Genomic DNA, 24,046 nt, shown 5'->3' with positions numbered 1-24,046 from the left:
TGGTCCACATCAAAAAAAAAAATCTTTAAAAAAAAATGTACAGTTGTGATGTTATACCTAGACCAATTGAGCTCAAATTCTCTTTCTTAAGCCCTTTGACCAGAACAAGCCTGATTCAGGAGCAATGGTTATAGGTTTATTGGTTAGTAGATGTTCTCCAAAGGTTGGAGTGCATATGTATATTAAGTGATAACTTAATAGTAGAAGTGAATGCGTTTGTTGTTTCTTTGATTCATCTTAGAAATTGCAAGTGTACTTTTCTGCTAGTATCCAAATACACTTTTTGGACACTTGCAGCCAAGGCACCTTCAGAGACAGATCTCTTGAATTGCTTATTCTTTTAAGGAATATTTACAAATTCATACCTAGTAAATTTCTTTTAAAATGCTACCTTACAGCCTAGACATAAAACTTCATTTTTTAAAGTTTTGTAATTCTCATGTGCTATTAACTAAAAGTGAGTAGTTTCGTATGTGAGATTTCATAAGTCTACTCATTTATTAGCTTTCAGTTCCACTTGTTGGCTCCTGGTTTCCTGGCTCAGGGAAAGTAACTATTCTAGTCTGAGATGTAGAACAGTAAGATGCATGTTATAGAAGACTTTGCTTTCAGTATGAGCTACCCTGTGTATTCCCTACTTTATAGACATATAAATATGAATTGGAAATTATATGTTAGACTTGAATAATGTTTTCCTGCTTCGTTTTAGAACTGACACTTCTTTTCCGATGCCTAAAGAAGTTTATGAAGATCCCGATGTTACTGGAAAGAATCGCTATAAATATTTTGAAAGGTAGAAAATAGTTACTGTGAATGTGAGCCCTAGTATTGTTAGAGACCACTTTGTAATAATGATAGCAGCTCTCATTTTTAAGTGCATGCAGTGTGCCAGGCATCACTTTATAAGTGCTTTACATATAATATCAATTTTCAGAACAGAAATATAGGATAAGATATATTATCCCCATTTTACCAGTAAGGAAGCTGAGACCAAGAGAGGAGAAGTAAATTGCTCAAGGTCACATAAATTAGCAAGTGGTAGAGTTGGGGTTCCAACTAAGTCTGCCTGGCATAAGAGGTACTAATTGCAAATAAGAATGTATATTTGAGAACAAAATGAAGTTAGCAAATGAAGTGAGATAGAGCAAAGACACCATGACAGCCATAGTGCAGGGGAAAGTGTTAAAAGAGGGCAAATAGGTGAAATTTGCTATCTTTGTGTGAATGTTGCCAAAACCAACATCAAAAGATTCACTTTGTTTCATTTGTGAGTAATACTCATGTGATAATCATACACTCAGATCAGATTAAAATAAGATGAGGATTTCCCTATAGGTCCTGTCTGAGTTAGCAAAATAGTCTTGATGTTATATCTACATAAACTCATTTGAGAAAAGTAAACTTGTAGTCCACATTATGCTGATTTTTTCAGAGAAATGTTAAATTCTTAACATACTATACTCAATTCCTAGACTTTTGGGGGGAAACTTTTTAAAGTAAATCATTGGGAATTTCAGAATATCTCAGGGAACTTGAGAAGTTGCTGGGGACTAATGACCAGCTGAAGCCCAAGTATAAGGCAGTTTCTCAGAGTATGGCTTGTTTCCCATCGTCAGAGAACACACTGGGATGTTTATTAAAAATGCAGATTCACTGGCTCCACCTTGTATCTACTGAATCTCCTGGGCTAGACCTGGGAATTTGAATTTTAAACAAGAATCTTCCCTCTCCCCAGTGATTTTTGTGTATGCCAAAGTTTGAGAATTACTGATATATGAAGTATTCAAACTCACTGATTTCAAGGGACAAATATTAACAATGGAAGAAAGCTCAGAGAGCACACAATGCAAAAGTACCACACATTTGTGTTTTCCTTTCTCCCCCAGGCCTTTCCTTCCATTTTATCAACAGATGCCATTCAATGTTGTTTTTGCATCAACCAGGTAAGTAACCATTATTTTAAAACTTTTTTTCCGGTTTATTTTATTTATTATTTGCTTCCATATTTGTTTCCAGAGGATAGTTGACTAAATCAATATTTTAAACTTTGGATCACTAGCCATTAGAAGGTCTTCTAGTGGGTCATGAGCAGCATTTTAAAAAACAAAATAGAATAGAAAATAACCAAGAGCATCAGACATATTGAGGGTAGGTTTTTTTGTTTTTTGGGGTTTTTTTTTTGCGGTACGCAGGCCTCTCACTGTTGTGGCCTCTCCCGTTGCGGAGCACAGGCTCTGGACGCGTAGGCCCAGTGGCCATGGCTCACGGGCCCAGCCGCTCCACGGCATGTGGGATCTTCCCAGACCGGGGCACGAATCCGTGTCCCCTGCATCAGCAGGCGGACTCTCAACCACTGCGCCACCAGGGAAGCCTGAGGGTAGTTGTTTTTTGCTTATAACTTTTGTTTTGAATAGATACATACATATGCTCATCTAAGTTTTGCTATACACTTTCCCATGTCTATATAACTTAAAATTTCTATAGGAGAAAAAAATCCAAGGTATTCTTGAAATGAAATGGAAAAGAACCCTTCTTTAAGGTCTCAGATTTCTGGATAGAAAGTTAGATAGGGCTTAACTTTCAAACATGCATTTAAAGGATATGATTACTCTTAATGATATAGCATCTTATGAATAGGATATATGTTATCAAAGGTCTGTAATCCTCAATGTAAGTGTCAATTATTATTATTATTTTTTTTAACATCTTTATTGGGGTATAATTACTTTACAATGGTGTGTTAGTTTCTGCTTTATAACAAAGTGAATCAGTTATACATATACATATGTTCCCATATCTCTTCCCTCTTGCGTCTCCCTCCCTCCCACCCTCCCTATCCCACCCCTCTAGGCGGTCACAAAGCACCGAGCCGATATCCCTGTGCCATGCGGCTGCTTCCCACTAGCTATCTACCTTACGTTTGGTAGTGTATATATGTCCATGCCTCTCTCTCGCCCTGTCACAGCTCACCCTTCCCCCTCCCCATATCCTCAAGTCTGTTCTCCAGTAGGTCTGTGTCTTTATTCCTGTCTTACCCCTAGGTTCTTCATGACATTTTTTTCCCCTTAAATTCCATATATATGTGTTAGCATACGGTATTTGTCTTTCTCTTTCTGACTTACTTCACTCTGTATGACAGACTCTAGGTCTGTCCACCTCATTACAAATAGTTCAATTTCGTTTTTTTTATGGCTGAGTAATATTCCATTGTATATATGTGTCACATCTTCTTTATCCATTCATCCGATGATGGGCATTTAGGTTGTTTCCATCTCTGGGCTATTGTAAATAGAGCTGCAATGAACATTTTGGTACATGACTCTTTTTGAATTTTCATTTTCTCAGGGTATATGCCCAGTAGTGGGATTGCTGGGTCATATGGTAGTTCTATTTGTAGTTCTTTAAGGAACCTCCATACTGTTCTCCATAGTGGCTGAACCAATTCACATTCCCACCAGCAGTGCAAGAGTGTTCCCTTTTCTCCACACCCTCTCCAGCATTTATTGTTTCTAGATTTTTTGATGATGGCCATTCTGACTGGTGTGAGATGATGATATCTCATTGTAGTTTTGATTTGCATTTCTCTAATGATTAATGATGTTGAGCATTCTTTCATATGTTTGTTGGCAGTCTGTATATCTTCTTTGGAGAAATGTCTATTTAGGTCTTCTGCCCATTTTTGGATTGGGTTGTTTGTTTTTCTGTTATTGAGCTTCATGAGCTGCTTGTAAATTTTGGAAATTAATCCTTTGTCAGTTGCTTCATTTGCAAATATTTTCTCCCATTCTGAGGGTTGTCTTTTGGTCTTGTTTATGGTTTCCTTTGCTGTGCAAAAGCTTTGAAGTTTCATTAGGTCCCATTTGTTTATTTTTGTTTTTATTTCCATTTCTCTAGGAGGTGGGTCAAAAAGGATCTTGCTGTGATTTATGTCATAGAGTGTTCTGCCTATGTTTTCCTCTAAGAAACTATCAAACTCTTAGAGGAGAACATAGGCAGAACACTCTATGACATAAGTGCCAATTATGATCCCAGTTCCCCTCTAATTTTTTAAGACTGTATATGGATACCTTTGGCTCTTACATGGATGGAGGAAAGATCCTCTGCTGTCCTTCTAGACAGAGCAACTTTGTGTATTGTCACTTTACCTGGGGACAACTGCAGACTTGTTTTCTGTGAAATGCTTTGTATGAGCAAAAGAGAAGCTATAAGACAGGTATGTCCCTATAGATACCTTTGGTAATTCTTTAAAAGCAGGCTCACTGGATCTCCTGCTTTGGAGGTCATAATCACATTAGGTCTAAAAATTGTTCAGTTGATTGTGGGGAGTTCTCAGGTCTACAGTGATGAACACTGGGCCCCTCCACTCCTTCCTAACTAATTGTGACGTAAGGGATAAAGATTTTCTTTGAGAGTTAAAGCACGACAGTTGACATTCTAGAAAGTTTCTTTCTCTCTCAGAAGTTTTAAAGAATGAATCAGTAACCGTCTGTGAAGTCAACTCTGGAATTCTGGCAGCGTTGAGTTTCTGAGTGGTGAGGATAATTCTGACTTATGTTAGCAAGTATGGACTTGTCTGGGGACAGCTGGCCTTCTCCAGCCACACCCTTTCCATGGCTAGCTGTTGGAGCCTTTACTTTGGACTCTATGTAAGCATCTTGGTGAAGAGGATAAAAAGTAATATTTTTAAAATGTTCAATAGTGGTTTCCAGTTCCACATATAAGGTGCTTGGAAGTTGCTATTAACTGAAGATTTTAAAAACAGGCAAATACAGGGAGTAATAGCTACCCAGAACAGAGATTCATGGGTAGAAACTGCCCTGAGAACCATTCCTAGGTAGGAAAACCTGAACTATAATTGACAAGTTGCCGGAGATTCAGTGTGGAAAACTCTGAGAATGAAAAACTCCAGGAGGACCCAGTCATGGGGGCTCCCACAATTTTGTGATTTACCTCCAGGAACTCAACCAGGTTCTCACAGTAAATATTGGAGAAAAATCCCCCCATGCTTCTGGCAGGAGGAGGGAAAACGGAACCACTTTGAAATATGCTAGAGCACTCTGTTCTTAACAAGGCCAGCTGTCAGGAGAAACTAGTGAACCAGAGCCTAACCTGCTGGGGTATTATCAGAGCCTAACTGAGAGGGGAAGGAAATACCCAACTTCAGTCCCCTTTTGCCATCCTGCCCCACCTAAGGGAGAAGAAAAACTGAAAAACACTTATGAAGCTCATAGTCCAGATGCATAGGCTCACTGAAAGAAAGACCTAATATATGAAAATAGAATGCTTTCCCCTCCCCCCACACCTTACCACCAAATTACTAAAGACCTATTTACAGTTTTTCTTACTCAGTACATCATGTGTAGCTGTAAGAAAAAAAATTACAAGGCACACTGAAAGGCAAAACCACAATTTGAAGAGACAGCATAAGCATCAGAACCAGACATGGCAGGGATGTTGGAATTATCAGAAAAGGAATTTAAAACAACTGTGATGAACATGCTAAGGGCTCTGATGAGTGAAATAGACTTCAAGCAAGATCAAATAGGCAATGTAAGCAAAGAGATGGAAATTCTAAGGAAGAACTAAAAAAATAAAATGCTAGAGATCAAAAACACTGAAACAGAAATGAAGAATTCCTTTGATAGGCTTGTTAATAGACTGGACATAGCTGAGGAAAGAATTTGTGATCTAGAGGATATCCATACAAACTTCTAAAATTGAAAAGCAGAGAGAACAAAGACTGAGAAAAACAGAATATCCAAAACCTGTGGACAAATATAAAGGTATAGCATACATATAATGGGAGTACCAGAAGGAGAAGAAAGAAAGGAACAGAAGAAATATTTGAAACAATAATGACTGAAAATTTATCCAAATTAATGTCAGATATCAAACTACAGAGTCAGGAAGCTCAGAACATCAAGCAGAATAAATGTCAAAAAAGCTACACCAAGGCATATTATATTCAAACTAAAGAAAATCAGAGATAAAGAATAAATTCTGACAGAAGGCAGAGTACAAAATTACCTCACCTATAGAGGAGCAAAAATAAGAATTACATCTGACTTCTCAGAAACCATGCAAGCAAGAAGAGAGAGAAGTGAAAATTTAAAGTGTTGAGAGAAAAAAAATCAACCTAGAATTCTGTATCCTGCAAAATTATCCTTCAGAAATGAAAGCAAAATAAAGACCTTCTCAGACAAACAAAAATTGAGGGAATCTTGCCATTTGTTGCAAGAAATATTAGAAGTTCTTTAGAGAGAAGGGAAATAATATAGGTCAGAAACTTGGATCTACATAAAGAAAAGAAGGGCATCAAAGACAGAATAAATGAAGGTGAAATAAAAACTTTTATTTTTTAACAGTTTATTCAAAATAATAAGACCACCAGGGCAGAAATAGAGACACAGATGTAGAAAATGGATGTGTGGACACAGGGGGGAAGGGGAGGGTAGGATGAATTGGGAGATTAGGTTTGACATAAATACACTGCCATATGTAAAACAGATAGCTAGTGGGAACCTGCAGTATAGTACAGGGAGCTCAGCTCAGTGCTCTGTGATGACCTAGATGGGCGGCATGGGGGGAGGTGGGAGGGAGGTCCAGGAGGGAGGTCCAAGAGGGAGGGGATATATGTATACACATAGCTGATTCACTTTGTTGTACAGCAGAAACTAACACAACATTGTAAAGCAATTATACTCCAATTAAAAAAAAAAGGAAGACAATGGAAGACAAATGGTGGGCAGTTTGTTTTTCCTCTTTGACTAATTATTAAAGGAGCCCATTCGGAAAAAAAATTAATAATAATAAGAGCAACAATGTATTTGTTATGCTCATGAATATATCATGTATATGCTTATATATAAGTGAAATGAATGACAGCAGTAATAAAAGATGAAAGGGAGGAATGAGGATTATTTTGTTATTATAAGGTACTTACACTGCTTGAGAAGTGATATAGTGTTATTTAAAAGTGGACTTGGATTAGTTGTAAATGTATATTGTAAACTCTGGGACAATCACTAAAAAAGTAAAAAATAAAGGGAAGTATAACTGATATGCTAATAAAGAAGAGAAAATGGAATCATATAAAACGTGGTTAAAACTACAAAAAGACAGAAAAAGGGTGGAAGATAAAATAGGAACAAAGAACAAGTGCAACAAATAGATATGGTAGATATTAATCCAACTATCAATAATCACTTTGGCCATCAGGGGTCTAAATGAACCAATTAAAAGACAGCTATTGTTAAAGTGGATCAAAAAACAAGAACCAATTATATGTTGTCAATAAAAAACCTACTTTAAGTATAAAGACACATATAGATTAAAAGTAAATGGATAGATTAGAACAGAATAGAGAGCCCAGAAAAAAACTCATGTGTTTATGGTCAGTTAATCTATGACAAAGGAGGCAAGAATATACAATGTAGAAAAGACAGCCTCTTCAATAAGTGGTGCTGGGAATACTGGACAGCTACATGTAAAAGAATGAAATCAGAACATTCTCCAACACCATATACGAAAATAAACTCATAGACCTAAATATAAGACCTGAAGCCATAAAACTCCTAGAAGAAAACATAGGAAGAACACTCTTTTACATAAATTGTAGCAATATTTTTTTGGAGCAGTCTCCTAAAGCAAAGGAAATAAAAGCAAAAATAAACAAATGGGACCTAATTAAACTTAAAAGCTTTTGCACAGCAAGGAAAACCATCAACAAAATGAAAAGATAGCCTACTGAATGGGAGAAAATATTTGCAAATGATATGACCGATAAGGGGTTAAGATCCAAAATATATAAACAGCCCATACAACTCAACATCAAAAAAACCCAAGCAACCCAATTAAAAATGTGCAAAAGACCTGAATGTCTATTTCTCCAAAGAGGACATGCAGATGGTCAACATGAACGTGAAAAGATGTTCAACATTGCTAATCATCAGGAAAATGCAAATCAAAACCACGATGAGATATTATCTCATACCTGTCAGAATGGCTATCATCAAAAAGAACACAAATAACAAACGTTAGCAAAGTGGAGAAAAGGGAACCCTCCTACACTGTTAGTGGGAATGTAAATTGGTGCAGCCACTGGGGAAAACAGTAGGGAGGTTTCTCAAAAAACTAAAAATAGAACCACCTTATGACTCAGCAATTCCACTCCTGGGTATATATCCGAAAAAACCAAAATCACTATTTTGAAAAGATACATGCACCCCAATGTTTATAGCAGCATTGCTTACAATTGCCAAAATATGGAAGCAATTCAAGCATCCATCAACAGATGAATGGATAAAGAAAATGTGGTGTGTGTGTATATATATATATACACATACATACACATACACAATGGAATACTACTCAGCCATAAAAAAGAATGAAAATTACCACTTGCAACAACATGCATGGACTTGGAGGGTATTATCCTAAGTGAAGTTAGTCAGACAGAGAAAGAGAAATACTGTATGATATCACTTATGTGTGGAATCTAAAAAATACAACAAACTAGTCAATATAAGAAAAAAGAAACAGACTCACAGATATAGAGACCAAGCTAGTGGTTACCAGTGGGGAGAAGGAAAGGGGGAGGGGCAATATAGGAATAAGGGATTAAGAGGTATAAACCATTATGTATAAAATAAGCTACAAGTATATATTGTACAACACGGAATATAGCCAATATTTTATAATAACTATAAATGGAGTATAACCTTTAAAATTTGTGAAATACTGTATAGTACACCTGTAACATATAATATTACACATCAACTACACTTCAATTAAAAAATGTAAAAAGAAAGAACAGAAGTAAATGGATAGAGAAAACTATAGCATGCTAACACTGAAAGAAAGCAATAGTAGCTATAATAATTTCAGACAGAGCAGACTTCAAAGCAAGGAAAATTATCAGGGATAAAGAGAGGCATTACATAATGATACAGAGGTCAGTTCACCAAGAAGACATAATAATCCTTAATGTATATGTGCCTGATGACAGTGTGAAACTACATGTGGCAAAAAGTAATAGAATTACAAGGAGAAGTAGATGAATCCACTATCACCTCCTGTTGGAAATGGATACATCTAGCAGACAGAAAATCAGTAAGGCCCTAGTTGAACTTAACAATGCCATTAATCAGTTGTATATAATTGGTATCTATAGACTACTTATTCAACAACAGCAGAATACACATTCTTCTCAAGTTCACATGAAACATTCACCAAGATAGCCACATTCTGGGCCATAAAACACACTTTAATAAATGTAAAAGCATAGAAATAATACAATGTCTGCTCTCAGACCATAGTGGTATTAAACTGGAAATTAAGAACAGAGAGAGAACTGAAAATCCCCAAATATATGGATATTAAACAATATATTTCTAAATAACATATGGATCAAAAAAGATATATCATGGGAAATTTTAAAATATTTTAAACTAAATGAAAATGACAATATAAATTATAAAAATTTGTGCAATGCAATGGAAGCAGTGCTTAGTGGGAAATTTATAGCATTGAATGCATGTATTACAAAAGAAGAAAGATCTAAATCAATCATCTAAGCTTCCACCTTGAGAAACTAGAAAAAGAAGAGCAAATTATATCCAAAGCAAGCAGAAGAAAAGCAGTAATAAGAATTAGAGCATAAATCAATGGAATTTTTTTTCAAGTGTATGGAGAGTATACGCCATGTACTTTCTTAAAATTTTTTATTTATTTATTTTGGTTGTGCCGGGTCTTAGTTGCAGCTTGTGGGCTCCTTAGTTGCAGCTCATGGGCTCCTTTAGTTGCGGCATGTGTGCTCCTTAGTTACTTCTTGCAGGGTCCTTAGTTATGGCATGCGAACTCTTAGTTGTGGCATGCATGTGGAATCTAGTTCCCTGACCAGGGATCAGACCTACATCCCCTGCATTGGGAGGTGGATTCTCAACCACTGTGCCACCAGGGAAGTCCCATAAATCAACAGAATTGATCAAGGAAATTGATAGAGAAAATAAGTGAAACCACAAATTTCCTTGAAAAGATCACTAAAACTGATAAGCCTCAAGTGAGGCTAACTAAGAAAAAAAGAGAGGACACAAGTTATTAATATCAGATATGAAAAAGGATGCCCTTTTCAGAAATGAAAAAGGGTCACTGCAGATCCCATGGCATTAAAAAGATAATTAAGGAATACTGTGAATAACTCTATGCCTACAAATTTGATATTCTAGATGAAAAGGACTAATTACTTGAAAGGCAATTTGCCAGAACTCACACAAGAAGAAACAGAAAATCTGAAAAGGCCTATGTTATTATTAACAAATTTTTGAATCAGTAATTAATAACTTTCTAAAACATAAAGCACCAGGCCCAGATGGGTCTGCTGGTGAATTCTACCAAACTTTTAAGGAAGAAGTTATACCATTCTTTGCAGTCTCTTTCAGATAATAGAAGCTAACTCATTCTTTGAGGCCAGCATTACTCTAATACCAAAACCAGGCAAAGACATTAAAAGAAAACTACAAACCAACATCTCTCATGAATGTAGGCATGAAAATCCTCAACAAAATATTAACAAATCAAATCCAACAATGTATGAAAAGAGTTATACACCACAACAAAGTGGGATTTATCCCAGGTATGCAAGGCTGATTCTGCATTTGAAAATCACTTAATATTATGCATCACATCAACAGGCTGAAAAAGAAAAATCACATGATCATATTACTAGAGGCCAGAAAAAGTATTTGACAATATCCAATACTCATTCATGATTAAAACTCTCAGTTAACTTGGATTAGAAAGGAATGTCCTCAACTTTATAAAGAATGTGTACCAAAAACTTACATCACACTTAATGGTGAGAAACTCAAAGCTTTTCCACTAAGATCAGGAAAAAGGCAAGGATGTCCCCTCTCATCACTCCCTTTCAATATCATACTGGAAGTCCTAGCTAATTCAATAAGACAAGAAGAAGAAATAAAAGGTATATAGTTTGGCTTCCCTGGTGGCGCAGTGGTTGAGAGCGCACCTGCAGATGCAGGGGACACAGGTTCGTGCCCTGGTCCGGGAAGATCCCACATGCCGCGGAGCGGCTGAGCCCGTGAGTCATGACTGCTGAGCCTGCGCGTATGGGAGAGGCCACAACAGTGAGAGGCCTGCATACCGCAAAAAAAAAAAAAAAAGGTATACAGTTTGGAAAGGAAGAAATAAAACTGTCTTTTAGCAGGAGACATATTCATCTATGTAGAAAATCTAAAAGAAATTACTGAAAAAAAAAGAAAACCTCTCCTGGAACTAATAAGTGATTATAGCAAGGTTGTAGGATTTAAGGTTAGTATACAAAAGTCAGCTGCTTTCCTATATACCTATATAGAACAAGGGGAATTTGAAATATAAAACACAGTGCCATTTACATTAGCATCAACAAATGAAATACTTAAATATAAATTTAATAAAATATACACAAGATCTATTTGAGGAAAACTGCAAAACTTTGATGAAAGAAATCAAAGAACAACTAAATAAATGAAGAAATATTCCATGTTCATGGATAGGAAGACTCAATAGTGCAATATGTCAGTTCTTCCCAATTTGATTTACAGAGTCCATGTAATCTCAATCAAAATCCCTGCAAGTTATTTTGTGGATATTGACAAAGTGATTCTAAAGCTTATATGAAGAGGCAAAAAACTCAGAATAAGCAGCACAATATTGAAGGAGAAGAACAAAGTTGGAGGACTGACATGACCTGACTTCAAGACCTACTGTAAAACTTTCATAATCATGAAAGTGTGGTATTATGGAAAGAATAGACAAATAGATGAATGAAATAGAATAGAGAGCCCAGAAATAGACCCACATAAATATAATCAACTAATCTTTGACAAAAAGAACAGACAATACAATGGAGTCTTTTTAAACAAATGATGCTGGAACAATTGGACATCTACATGCAAAAAAATGTATTTAGGCATAAGCCTTACACCCTTCACAAAATTAACTCAAAATGATCACAGACTTAAATGTAGGATACAAAAACATAAAACTCTTAAAAGATTACATAGGAAAAAACCTAGATGACCTTGGGTATGGTGATGACTTTTTAGATACAACACCAAAGTCATGATCCATTAAAGAAATAATGGAAAATCTGGACTTCATTGAAATTTAAAACTTCTGCTCTACAGAAGACAATATCAGTAGAATGAGAAGACAAGTCACAGACTAGGAGAAAATACTTGCAAAAGACATATCTGATAAAGGACTGTTATCCAAAATAATCAAAGAAGTCTGAAACTCAACAGTAAGGAAACAAAAAACCTGATTTTAAAAAAGGTCAAAGACCTTAACAAATACCTCACCAAAGAAGATATACAGATGGCAAATAAGGATATGAAAAGATGCTCCACATGATGTCATCAGGGAAATGCAAATTAAAATGAAATTCCGCTATACACCTGTTAGAATGGACAAAATCTGGAACACTAACACCACCAAATGTGGAGCAGCAGGACCTTTCATTTTTGGTGGGAATGCAGAATGCTATAGCCACTTCAGAAGACAGTCTGGCAGTTTCTTACAAGACTAAACATACTCTTACCATATGATTTGGCAATCCTGCTCCTTGGTATTTACCCAAAGAGGCTGAAAACTTATCTCTACAGAAGAACCTGCTCACAGATGTATATAGCAGTTTTATTCATAATTGCCAAAACTTGGAAGTAACCAAGATGTCCTTCAGTAGGTGAATGGATAAATAAACTATGGTACATTGAGACAGTATAATATTATTCAGCACTAAAAAGAAATGAGCTTATCAAGTCATGAAAAGACATGGAAGAATCTTAAATGCATATAGTTAAGAGAAGGAAGCCAATCTGAAAAGGTTACATACTGTGTGATTCCAGCTATATGACATTCTGGAAAAGGCAAAACTATGGAGATTATAAAAAGATCATTGGTTGCCAGGGGGTTGGGGGGAATGGGGAAAGGATGAACAGGAGCACAGAGGATTTTAAGGGTAGGGGAAATACTCTGTATGTTACTATAATGATGGATACATGTTATTATACATGTATACATAGATATATAAGGATTTGTCCATACCCATATAATGTACAACACCAAGAGTGAACCTTAATGTAAACTGTGGACTTTGGGAGACTGTGAAGTGTCAGTGGAGGTTCATCAATTGTAACAAAGCTACCACTCTGGTGAGTCATGTTGATAATGTGTTGGGCTATGCATGTGTGGGGCAGGGAGTATATGGGAAGTTTCTGTACCTCCTTCTCAATGTTGCTATGAACCTAAGATTGCTCTAAAAAATTGCCTTTAAAAAATACAGACATTCAATAGAGTTCATAATAACAAAACAAGATTTGCTAGCTTTGTGAAGCTCCTCTTTGTGTGCAGTTCAGTTGGGGCTGGAAGGGAAAATCTAGAAGACTGTAGGTTTGGCAGACAGTACATGTTCCTGGTAGTGGCCCGTAGTAGAGGAGGAGGGGCCTGGATGGAGGGAATAGAGCAGCAGTGGCTTCTGTAAAGATACCAAAGCCAGACTAAGTAAGGCTGAGGATGGGATCTAGGACAAGGCAGGGCTCAAGCCAAGTAGGAACCAGATATGGAGTCTTTCTGGCATTGGGTCCCGATCGAGGCTGGGCAGAGGTGGGAAAGAGATTTTTACTCTTTCTTATTCACATTTTGCTCTCCTCTAAAACCAACTGAAATGGAGAGAAAAAGAATAGGTTGGAGAAAAATAACAGGTTGGTTGGGAAAGAAACTGTACTATTAAGTTGCATAGGACTTTTGTCAAAGTAGCATTCCTCCTTTGCATCCTATCCTCAGACCCACCTAGAAGGGTCCCAAGTCAGCAGAAAGCTTAGTCAGAGGGATTCCTCAGGCTTTACCATAATCCTAGAACATTTGATCAGATGGGTCAAATGTGAAATTATTTAATTTAGAAAACAATAATTTATTCTCTTGATTCAAGCTTACGGTGTTATAATATTCACATGATCTGTGATGATAAAGCTAATTTGACGTTATTTCCTCAAGTAGAATTTTTATAGTAGCATACTTTCTGCTGAAAACTTAAGAAACTATATGTACGTACTTATATTGTCTACATGTGTTAGAAATTAATAGCAACTGCTGAAAAATGATTTCAATGCCTGTTAGAATTCAGCATTAAAAACAATTTAAAGTACTGTTCCATCACAGGTCGAAATGCCAAATAGACACTTCTTTCTAATTGGCTTGAAATGCATTTTTCTTTGAGTTAAGCTTTACATGCTGTGCTCATGTATAAGCACCTCCCCTTGCCTTTGACTTTTTCATAATGGAAATCTCTCTCTTTTTTTCCATTATTTATTGTTTGTGTAATTTAACCAGTTCTTCAAAATGATATATTATAAATGGAAATGGTTGTATATTTTTTTCTTATTTTATAAGTAGTATATATACAGGTTAAAAAAAAGTTAGAAAATTCGGAAGACTATAAACATGAAAAAAATTCTCTCTATAACCCTACTATCCAGAAATAATTGCTTTTATTGTGTATCCATCTAGGCATTTTTATGTGCCTAATAACACAGTCTTTAAAAACATAAAAATGTATTCCTAATGTACATACTGCTTTATAGTGTTCTTTTTTCTACTTTACTTTGGATCATAGACATTTTTGTTCATTCATAAATGTAGATTACATTGTAACTTTTAATAGCTGGATAAATTCCATTATGGATGTGCCATTTTTTAAAAAACAATTTTTCTACTGATGGTGATTAAGTTTGTAATATATTTTTTTAAAGAGTCACATGAGTAGATTGGGAAGGGTTTCCATGGAGTGTTGTTTAGTCAAAAAAGCAAGATGCAAAAACATATTTATAGTATGATTTCATGTTAGTCAAATGATAAAATAACACTATATTTGTGTCAGTGTAGAAAATAAGTGTGCCAAAAAATATGGAAGTTATAATTCAAGGATACAACTGAGATACATACCCTAGATATTGGGTATATAGAGAAGGTACTGCTACAAGTGGATAAGGAAGAAAAAGGATTGAGGGATGCAAACTCAAAAGCACAAGAAAACACTGCACTAAAACATTAAACCATATGTGCTGTCATACTTATTGTTTAAGAAATTATGTGTAAGGGTGGGCATATGTTTAAGTGAATTAAAAAGTTTTTTTGTATCTAAAAATAGACAGAATGAAAAAAACAAGGGTGAAAATAATGGGTCCAAGGTTGATGCCTAATGACTCCAGGTATAACCATGTTTTAAAAATAAAATTGGCCATTAAAAAAAGTTTTTTACTCTTATGAGACTTTATAAACATGTCTGCATATATCTTTGCACACTCATTGAATTATTTCCTACAATAAATTCCTAGGAGTACAATTGCTGGGGCAAAAGGGTATTTTAAGGGTTTGATATATATTGATAAGTTACCTGTTAGGTTGCACCTATTTGTATTTCCATCAATAGTTTATGAGAATGTCTGTTTCTTCACAACTTCATTGATGCTAGGTACTTTCACACTTTTAAATCATTGCTTATGTTATATAATAAAATAGCATCTTGCTGTTTTAATTTACTTCTCTTAGATTACTAGTTATGTTCATTATCTTTTCATATGATTGTTAGAAGTTTTACTTTTTGTTTTCTGGACTGTCCTTTACCCATTTCTCTGTGGCTATTTAACTGTCTTATTGATTCACAAGGGCATTTTATATAGAAAGACTGTTTAACTCTTTATCACATATGTTTCAAAACCTATTGATAGGTATAAAGTGATTGTATCAGGTTTTAATTTTTAAAATGATTTCCTCTTTTAGGGCAGAGCCATATACTTTTCCTCCTCCTTCCACTAAGTACCTCCCCATTCCTTCAAAGTATACTGTGGGCACTCAGACTGATTATCGCGATGCCGAAGTTCAAACAGACCCATATTCTCCAGAATACATAGTATGTCAGGATTCCATCCCTGAACTGCTGACCCTGGCTACTCTCACTTGGGGTGAGTTGGTAATTCTTTTGAATATTTGCAGATGACAGTCCTGATAACCACACGTGCTATTGAGTTCTTGGAAATGACACACATAGAGGCAACTGTGGTTTAAAGTATTGCTATTTAAAGCGTCTTGCTCAGTAGAGCTACTTCATAGACTCATACATTTTCTGATAAATTTGTTCAAAGGTATTTACGCCCTTTTCACTGTAAGGAGGCTTATTGTTCTTTTCCCCTGAAGCTGAAGTTATATTTCGGCTTAATTTTGTGGTTACTTTACTGACGACTCCCCTCCCTCTTCTCACTGTTTCTCCCAGTGAATCAGTTCTTTTTCACTGAAGCATTCATACTCCTTCTTTACACATAAACCTTTCTTGAGTGTATAATACTGAATGCCTATTCCAACATATGTAATAATATTATCTTTCTTTGCTAAACTATCTTGCAATTTATCAAGGCTCTCTTATATACTTTATTTGATGATTTGGATGATTTCTTTTGATATTATCTCTGAAATGCTAATATCTTCCAGGCTCAGAAATTCACTCTCAGAGTATAGAAATTCACTCCGGTCTAGGCCCTTATTATGTGAAACTATAAAAATTAATAAGAGAAGGGACCTTTAGAAACTATTAGGCATTAGCTTATTGAACTCACTTGATTGTAGCTGGGAAACTGAGAACCAGAGAGGCTGACTCCTCTAAGGTCATGGAGATAGTTGGTACACTGTAATGATTTTTATTAAAACGAGATTACTTTTGTTTCCCCAATGTAATTAATTGCTGTGATCAATTCTGCGTCACAGGCAAAGAAGATGTTCATATCTGAGTTCTAGTTTTGATTCTTGTTTCCTGGCCCACTTTATGAATCCAGATTAAACATTCTTGACACCCACACTTTAAACCAGAGGCTCTAATTTTAGGCCTAGATGACAGGTTAAAAGTATGCTGAAATCATAAAAGACATATTATAAAGATTAATAACCACACTTAAAAGCAAGGAAGAAAATTTCCATAGTCTAGAAGTGGAGACTTCTTCCTAAAAGAAAGAAATAGCTGGGAACCTGTGATGGTAAGCAGGGACTCTGAATGGTGGGGAGGAGATCTGAGTTACCTGCTTAAACTAAAGGAGACAGAAACTTTTCTCCTGCCCACAGATAGGATTGAAGCCCAGTGCCTGCCAGTCTAAGCCAAGTGCTCCTATCTGGGGCCTTGGGCTTTACCTCTTGGTGTGACAAGGGCTTAGCGTTGAGCTGCAGGAGGACCAGAACCAGGACATCTAAAACAAGAAATCCGGGCAGGGGCTCAGAAGTGCTTCACTTGGTAAAAGGCCTAATCTGGAGCCCTGCCACTGGCAGCTCTGGGGTTGAAGTATCAATAAAAACCTCCATGAGTTAGGCCTACCTCCTCATTGGTGAGGCCCTGGGCAGAGAGGTTCAAATAGAGGCCCATATACTATTGATATATGCATAGATGTTTAAAAATTATAAATCAAGCCACTATCTGTTAGATAAAGTACGTTCTATATTTTTCACAAATAAATCTTTCTAAAAAGTTGAAAGGATAAATGTACATTTAAAATTCTTAGACTCTTTGGGATTGCATGCTGGAATGTGGCAGCAATGGGAGAGGCTGCCTAGTGGCCTGCCCTTTTCTCTGGCTCTGTTCAGCATCACAAGGGGCCTGTCATGCATGTATATGATTGCCCCACCTTGCTTCTCCATTTTCTGTTTACGCATCCTTGCAAACAGCTGCCACTTGGCTATGCCTTGGGCTTAAGGGTGAACAAACAGCAGCATATAGTCTGCCCTCAGGAGTCTGAATCCTGGGAAGAGGCCCATGTAGGTTTTGGAAGTGGGCTTGGGGCAATTTATGCATGGAATTCCAGGCCCTCTAAGAGCAGGAGTACTCCAGGTGGGCATTTTGTAGTATTATCTTTTAAGTGCTGTGGGAAAATAATTTCAAATCTAGAATTCTTATACCAGCCAACCTGTTATTCAGTGAAGGTGAAATAAGGACACTTTCACAGGATAGGACATTTCATAGGCCTATCTCATAGGATATTGTAAAGATTAATTTAAATTCATTTATGTAATATGCTTAGACCAGTGCTTAGTATGTAAATAAGCTTTCTATACATGTTAGCTATTAATCTGAAAAGGAAGAACAAAAGGACATACTTCAACAAGAAGAAAAATAAGCCCAAAAGGAAGAAGCAGTGTTTAAGAATATGATGAGCAAAAAAAGAGAAAAATATGTAATTAAAAATTTAAAGTGTTGAGTTTTTAAAAATGATACTTAAAAAAAAAAAAAAAAAGAATGAAGCAAGTACTAAAACTCTAGATCCGGATTAGCAAACTATGGTCCATAGGCCAGTTTGGCCTATTGCCTTTTTTAATATGGCCTGCAAGTTAAGGATTTTTACATTTAAAAATGGATGAAGAAAACCTATTATGCGACATGTGAAAATTATTTGTACTATTTTGTGACTTGTGAAAATAATATGAAATTAAAATTCCAGTGACCCTAAAAAGGTTTTATTAGAATACAGCCAAACTTATTTGTTACGTAGTGTCCTTGCCTGCTTTTGCACTGCCATGCAGAATTGAGTAACTGAAAGAGACTGTGCGGCCCACAAAGCCTCATATATTTACTCACTGGCCTTTCACAGAGAAAGTCTGATGACCTCTGCTCTAGATCAGTCCTTTTCAGACTTTTGCATGAATAAGAATCATCTGGTGAGCTTGTTAAAACACTGATTCCTGGCCCCATCCCAGAGATTCTGATTTACTATGTCTGAGAAAGGGTGGAGAATTTGCATTTCTACCAAGCTCTCAGATGCTGCTGCTACTGCTGGTTTAAGAACCACACTGAGTACTGGAGTTAAGAAGAAATAAGAATAAAGCATGCAAAAATTCTGTTTTCTTTTGGAGAGAGAGCAATATTAATTAGCTTTAGACTTTATTAGAAAACTATGAGTGGAAATTTCTAGGTTAAAAAATTTATGTGTAACCTCTGGAAAAAAGAGAAGAAATATATCATTTCACAATTGGTAAAGGGGAAAAGGAGGAAATAACAGTAGAAATGGGGGAAAACGCAAAGAAAAAACACGATAAATAGAAAATGCATAGTAAAGTGTAGGGAAAATGTTCAAATATTTTAATAATCAAAATATATAATAAGAGTGACTTAAACTTGCCTATTAAAAAATTCTGGGATTGAATTCATTAAAACCGAGCAAAAACAGCTTGCTATTTATAAAATAGCATTATAACTTTGAAAATAAAGGAGTGGAAAATATACTGAAAGCTGACCCAAAGAAAGCTGGTGTAACAATGTTAATATTAGACCAAAGTTAATCAGAAAACAGTAAAAGGGATAATGAAGAACATGAAATAGTTATAAAAGGAAAAACCCACCAGAAGTTATATCTGTTATGAATTTGAATTTACTCTGCATAGACTCAATATATAAAGCAAAACTGATTGAATCACAAGGAGAAATGGACAAATTCCTATTCACAGTGGAAGATTTTTTAATGCTCCTCTTTCAGATTAAGCTATCAAAAGTTAGGATTTAGGTGATTTGAACAAGATGATTAATGTATTTCACATAAAAGACTTGGCATGTGGTAAGCCATGGCGACACCTGCTATAGATCTGATTATGCATTAAGAAAATGTGGAAATAACTTGGCTGTAGCATTTCAAGGAAATAATTATGGCTCTGGGCTCCTTTGAACTGGCAGATTTCTCACTCCACATTTATAGTCATTTGGTTTATGAGAAAGATGCCACTATATTCAGTGGGTAAAAGGAGGTCTTTTCAATAAATGTTGATGAAACAATTAGATATCCATGTGCAAAAGTGAACTTTGATTCTGATTTCTACCTCCAGGCAGTACTGGGAAAAACAAACAAAAAAACCAACGTGTGTGTGTATGTGTGTGTGTGTGTAAATTGATAACCTGATTCTAAAATTAATATGGAAATGTGAAAGGGTCAAAAGTAGCCAAGGCAAATGTGAAGAAACAGAACAGTATACACTATAAGATACAAAGACTTACTTTAAAGCTGCAGTAATTACACAGTGTGGTATATTCTCAAAGGTACACAAATAGATTATTGTTACAGAATAGGGAGTCCAGAAATTAACCCACAAGTAGATATCATCTGACTTAAGACAAAGATGACACTACAGTACACTAGAAAAAAAATGATCTTTTCAATAAATAGTGCTGAATCAATTAGATAGTCATCTTGAAAACAGTGACTTGATTCCTAGTTCACACCATAAACTGAACCAATCCCAGATGTCTAAATGTGAAAGGTGAAACAAAAATTTAGAAGGAAACATAAGAGAATATTTTCATGATCTTGGGTAGGCACACATTTTATTAAATAGAACAAAATTGCTAACCATAAAGGGAAAATTAAGCAATTAGATCACATTAAAATTAAGAACCTCTGTTCACCAAAATACATTAAGATAGTGAAAAGGCAAGCCACATATTGGGAGAAGATATTTGCAATACCTACTTATGACAGAAGACTCATATCTAGAACACATAAAGAAATCCTACAAATCAACAAGAAAAAGACGACCCAATAGAAAAGTTAGCAAATGATGTGAGCCGTCACTTGATAAAACGGGTTTTCAAATGGCCAGTCAACATATGAAACAGTGTCCAACCTGATTAGTCATCAGGGAAATGCAAATTAAAATCTCAGTCTGATACTACGGATATACCAGAATAGCTAATGTTAAAAAGATTGATATTACTAAGTGATGATAAGGATTTGAAGCAAAGAGAATTTCATATACTGCATGTATATATTGCAACCATTCTTTGGAAACTGATAGTATCTTCTAAAGCTGACACAATACCTACAACCCAGGAACGTCATCCCTCACTATATACCCAAGAAAAGTGAGTACTTAGCTCTACTGTAAGAAATGCATATATGACTTTCACCAAGAGACAAGTGCAAGAATGTTCATAGCAGCACTATTCATAGTAACTCTGAACTGAAAACAACCCAGATGTCCATCAACCATAGAATGGATGAATAACCTGTAGTATGTTCACACAGTGAAATACTATATAGTAACGAGAATGAAAGTACAGCTACACATAACCACATGGGTGAATCTCACATAGATATTCCTGAGCAAAAGAAGTAAGACACTAAAGAATACCTACATTTTGATTTCATTTATATAAAGCTCAAAACCTATCAGAACTAAATTAATATGTTAGGAATCAGGCTGGTGGCTATCCTTGAGGCAAGTAGAGACTGGGAGGGAGTATGATGGGCAATCTAGGGTTCTGGTAAATTCTGTTCCTTGATCTGAGTGCTGGTTATTTGGGATGTTCCTTTGTGTACCTTTCTGTGTATATATTATACATTAGTAGAATGTTTGCATAAAAATAAGTGAAAAATGACACAGTAAAAGGTTGACACTGAAAGCACTAAGAAAAAAATCGAGTGCTATGTGCCAAGAACTGTTCCAAGTGCTTTATGTTTTTAACTTATTTAATCTTCACAAGTTAAGTAAATAATACATTTTAAATCAGAAACCAATAAGAAACCTTAAAAAGGCAAAAGAATTGGTCATTACAATCATAAACTTTTTGGATAAAGATTAATAATATACTGAAACTTCTTGTGGGAAACATCAAGACCAAAGACAGAAGTTGCAAATAAAGAGTATTAGAATTGGAAGAGGGACATACTATAGACTAAACGACTTAGGGACTATAAGAGAACACTATGCATCACTATTGCCCTACATTTAAAAACTAAGATTATATTAGTTTCAGGTATACAGCATAGTGATTTTTTAATAGATTATACTCCATTTAAAGTTATTACAAAATAATGGCTGTATGTCCATGTGCTGTATAATATATCATCATTGCTTATCTATTTTATACATAGTAGTTTGTATCTCTTAATCCCGTACCCCTGTCTCACCCTCCCACCCCTTCCCTCTCCTCATTGGTATCCACTAGTTTGTTTTCTATATCTGTGAGGTTGTTTCTGTTTTGTTATATATGCTCCTTTGTTTTATTTTTTAGATTCCACATGTAAGTGATAACATACACTATGTCTTTCTCTGTCTGGCTTATTTCACTGAGGATAATATGCTCTAGAACCATCTATGTTGTTGCAAATGGCAGAAATTTATTCCTTTTTTATGGCTGAGTAAATTCCATTGTATATATACACCACATCTTCTTAATCCATTCACCTGTTGATGGATTCTTGGGTTGCTTCCATTTCTTGGCTACTGTAAGTAATGCTGCTATGAACATTGGGGTGCATGTATCTTTTCAACTTAGTGTTTTGGGGTCTTTTTTTTTGTGAGGGGGATATATACCCAGGAGTGGAATTGCTGCATCATATGGTAGTTCTATTTTTAGTTTCTTGAGGGACCTCCTGTTTTCCATAGTGGCTGCATCAGTTTTAATTTCTACCAGCAGTGTACAAGGGTTCCCATTTCTCTACATCCTTCCCAATGTTTGTTATTTGTAGACTTTTCGGTGATAGCTATTCTGACAGGTGTGAGGTGACATCTGATTGTGGTTTACATTTCTCTGATGATTAGTGATGTTGAGCATCTTTTCATGTGCCTGTTGGCCATCTGTATGTCTTATTTGGAAAAATGTCTCTTCAGCTCTTTTGTCCATTTTTTAATTGGGTTGTTTGGTTTTTTAGATATTGAGTTGTATGAGCTGTTTATATATTTTGATATTAACCACTTGTCAGTTACATCACTAGCAAATATTTTCTCCCTTTCAGTAGGTTGTCTTTTCATTTTGTCAATGATTTGCTGTGCAAAAGCTTTTGAGTTTAATTAGGTCCCATTTGTTTATTTTTGCTTTTGTTTCCTTTGCCTTAGGAGACAGATCCAGAAGAATATGGCTATGATTTATGTCAGAGTGTTCTGCCTATGTTTTCTTCTAGGAATTTTATGGTTTCAGGTCTTATACTTAGGTCTTTAGTCCATTTTGAGTTTATTTTGTATATGTTGTGAGAGAATGTTCTAATTTCATTCTTTTTTTTTTTTTTTTTTGCGGTACGCGGGCCTCTCACTGCTGTGGCCTCTCCCACTGCAGAGCACAGGCTCCGGACGCGCAGGCTCCGCGGCCATGGCTCACGGGCCCAGCCGCTCTGCGGCATGTGGGATCTTCCCGGACCGGGGCACGAACCCGTGTCCCCTGCATCGGCAGGCGGACTCTCAACCACTGCGCCACCAGGGAAGCCCCTAATTTCATTCTTTTACATGTATCTGTCCCGTTTTCCCAGTACCATTTATTGAAGAGACTGTATTTTCTCCATTGTATATTCTTGCCTCCTTTGTCATAGATTAATTGATCATAGGAATATGAGTTTCTGAGTTCTCTATTCTGTTCCATTGATCTCTATATCTGTTTTTGTGCCAGTACCATGCTGTTTTCATTACTGTAGCTTTGTAGTATAGTCTGAAGTCAGGGAGCATGATACATCCAGCTTTGTTCTTTTTTCTCAAATTACTTTAGCAATTTGGAGTCTTTTGTGGTTTCATATGGATTTTAGGATTACTCTAGTTCTGTTGAAATGTCATGGGTATTTTGTTAGGGATTGAATTAAATCTGTAGATTGCTTTGGGTGGTATGGACATTTTAGCAATATTAATTCTTCCAATCCAAAACACAGGATATTTTTCTATTTCTTGGTATCATTTCTAAATTCCTTCATCAATGTTTTATAGTTTTTAGAGTATAGGTCTCTCACCTCCTTGGTTAAGTTTATTCTTAGTATTTTACTCTTTTTGATGGGATTTTAAATGGGATTTTTTTCTGTTTTGCTTTCTCTTTCTGATAGTTCTTTGTTAGTATATAGAAAAGTAAAATATTTCTGTATATTAATCTTGTATCCTGCAACTTTGCTGAATTCATTTTTAGTTCTAATACCTTTTTGGGTATTAGACTTTGGGTTTTCTATATATAGTATCATGTCACAACTTTGGGTTTTCTATATATAGTATCATG

At 35.7% G+C, this 24,046-nt stretch overlaps 1 protein-coding gene across 1 annotated transcript in view; it reads left to right on the top strand.

The window, feature by feature from the left end:
* CFAP91 (cilia and flagella associated protein 91) overlaps window positions 1-24,046 on the top strand; it is a 150,633-nt gene that overhangs the window by 14,553 nt on the left and 112,034 nt on the right. Inside the window, exons 4-6 of the mRNA XM_032631444.1 lie at window positions 710-793; window positions 1,887-1,943; window positions 15,838-16,019. Of these exons, the coding sequence (XP_032487335.1) occupies window positions 710-793; window positions 1,887-1,943; window positions 15,838-16,019 (323 nt within the window). The remainder of the gene's footprint in view (window positions 1-709; window positions 794-1,886; window positions 1,944-15,837; window positions 16,020-24,046) is intronic.

This window comes from Phocoena sinus, chromosome 4, assembly GCF_008692025.1.
Source record: "Phocoena sinus isolate mPhoSin1 chromosome 4, mPhoSin1.pri, whole genome shotgun sequence".
NCBI lineage: Eukaryota > Metazoa > Chordata > Mammalia > Artiodactyla > Phocoenidae > Phocoena > Phocoena sinus.
This window is presented reverse-complemented; position numbering and strand designations above follow the sequence as displayed.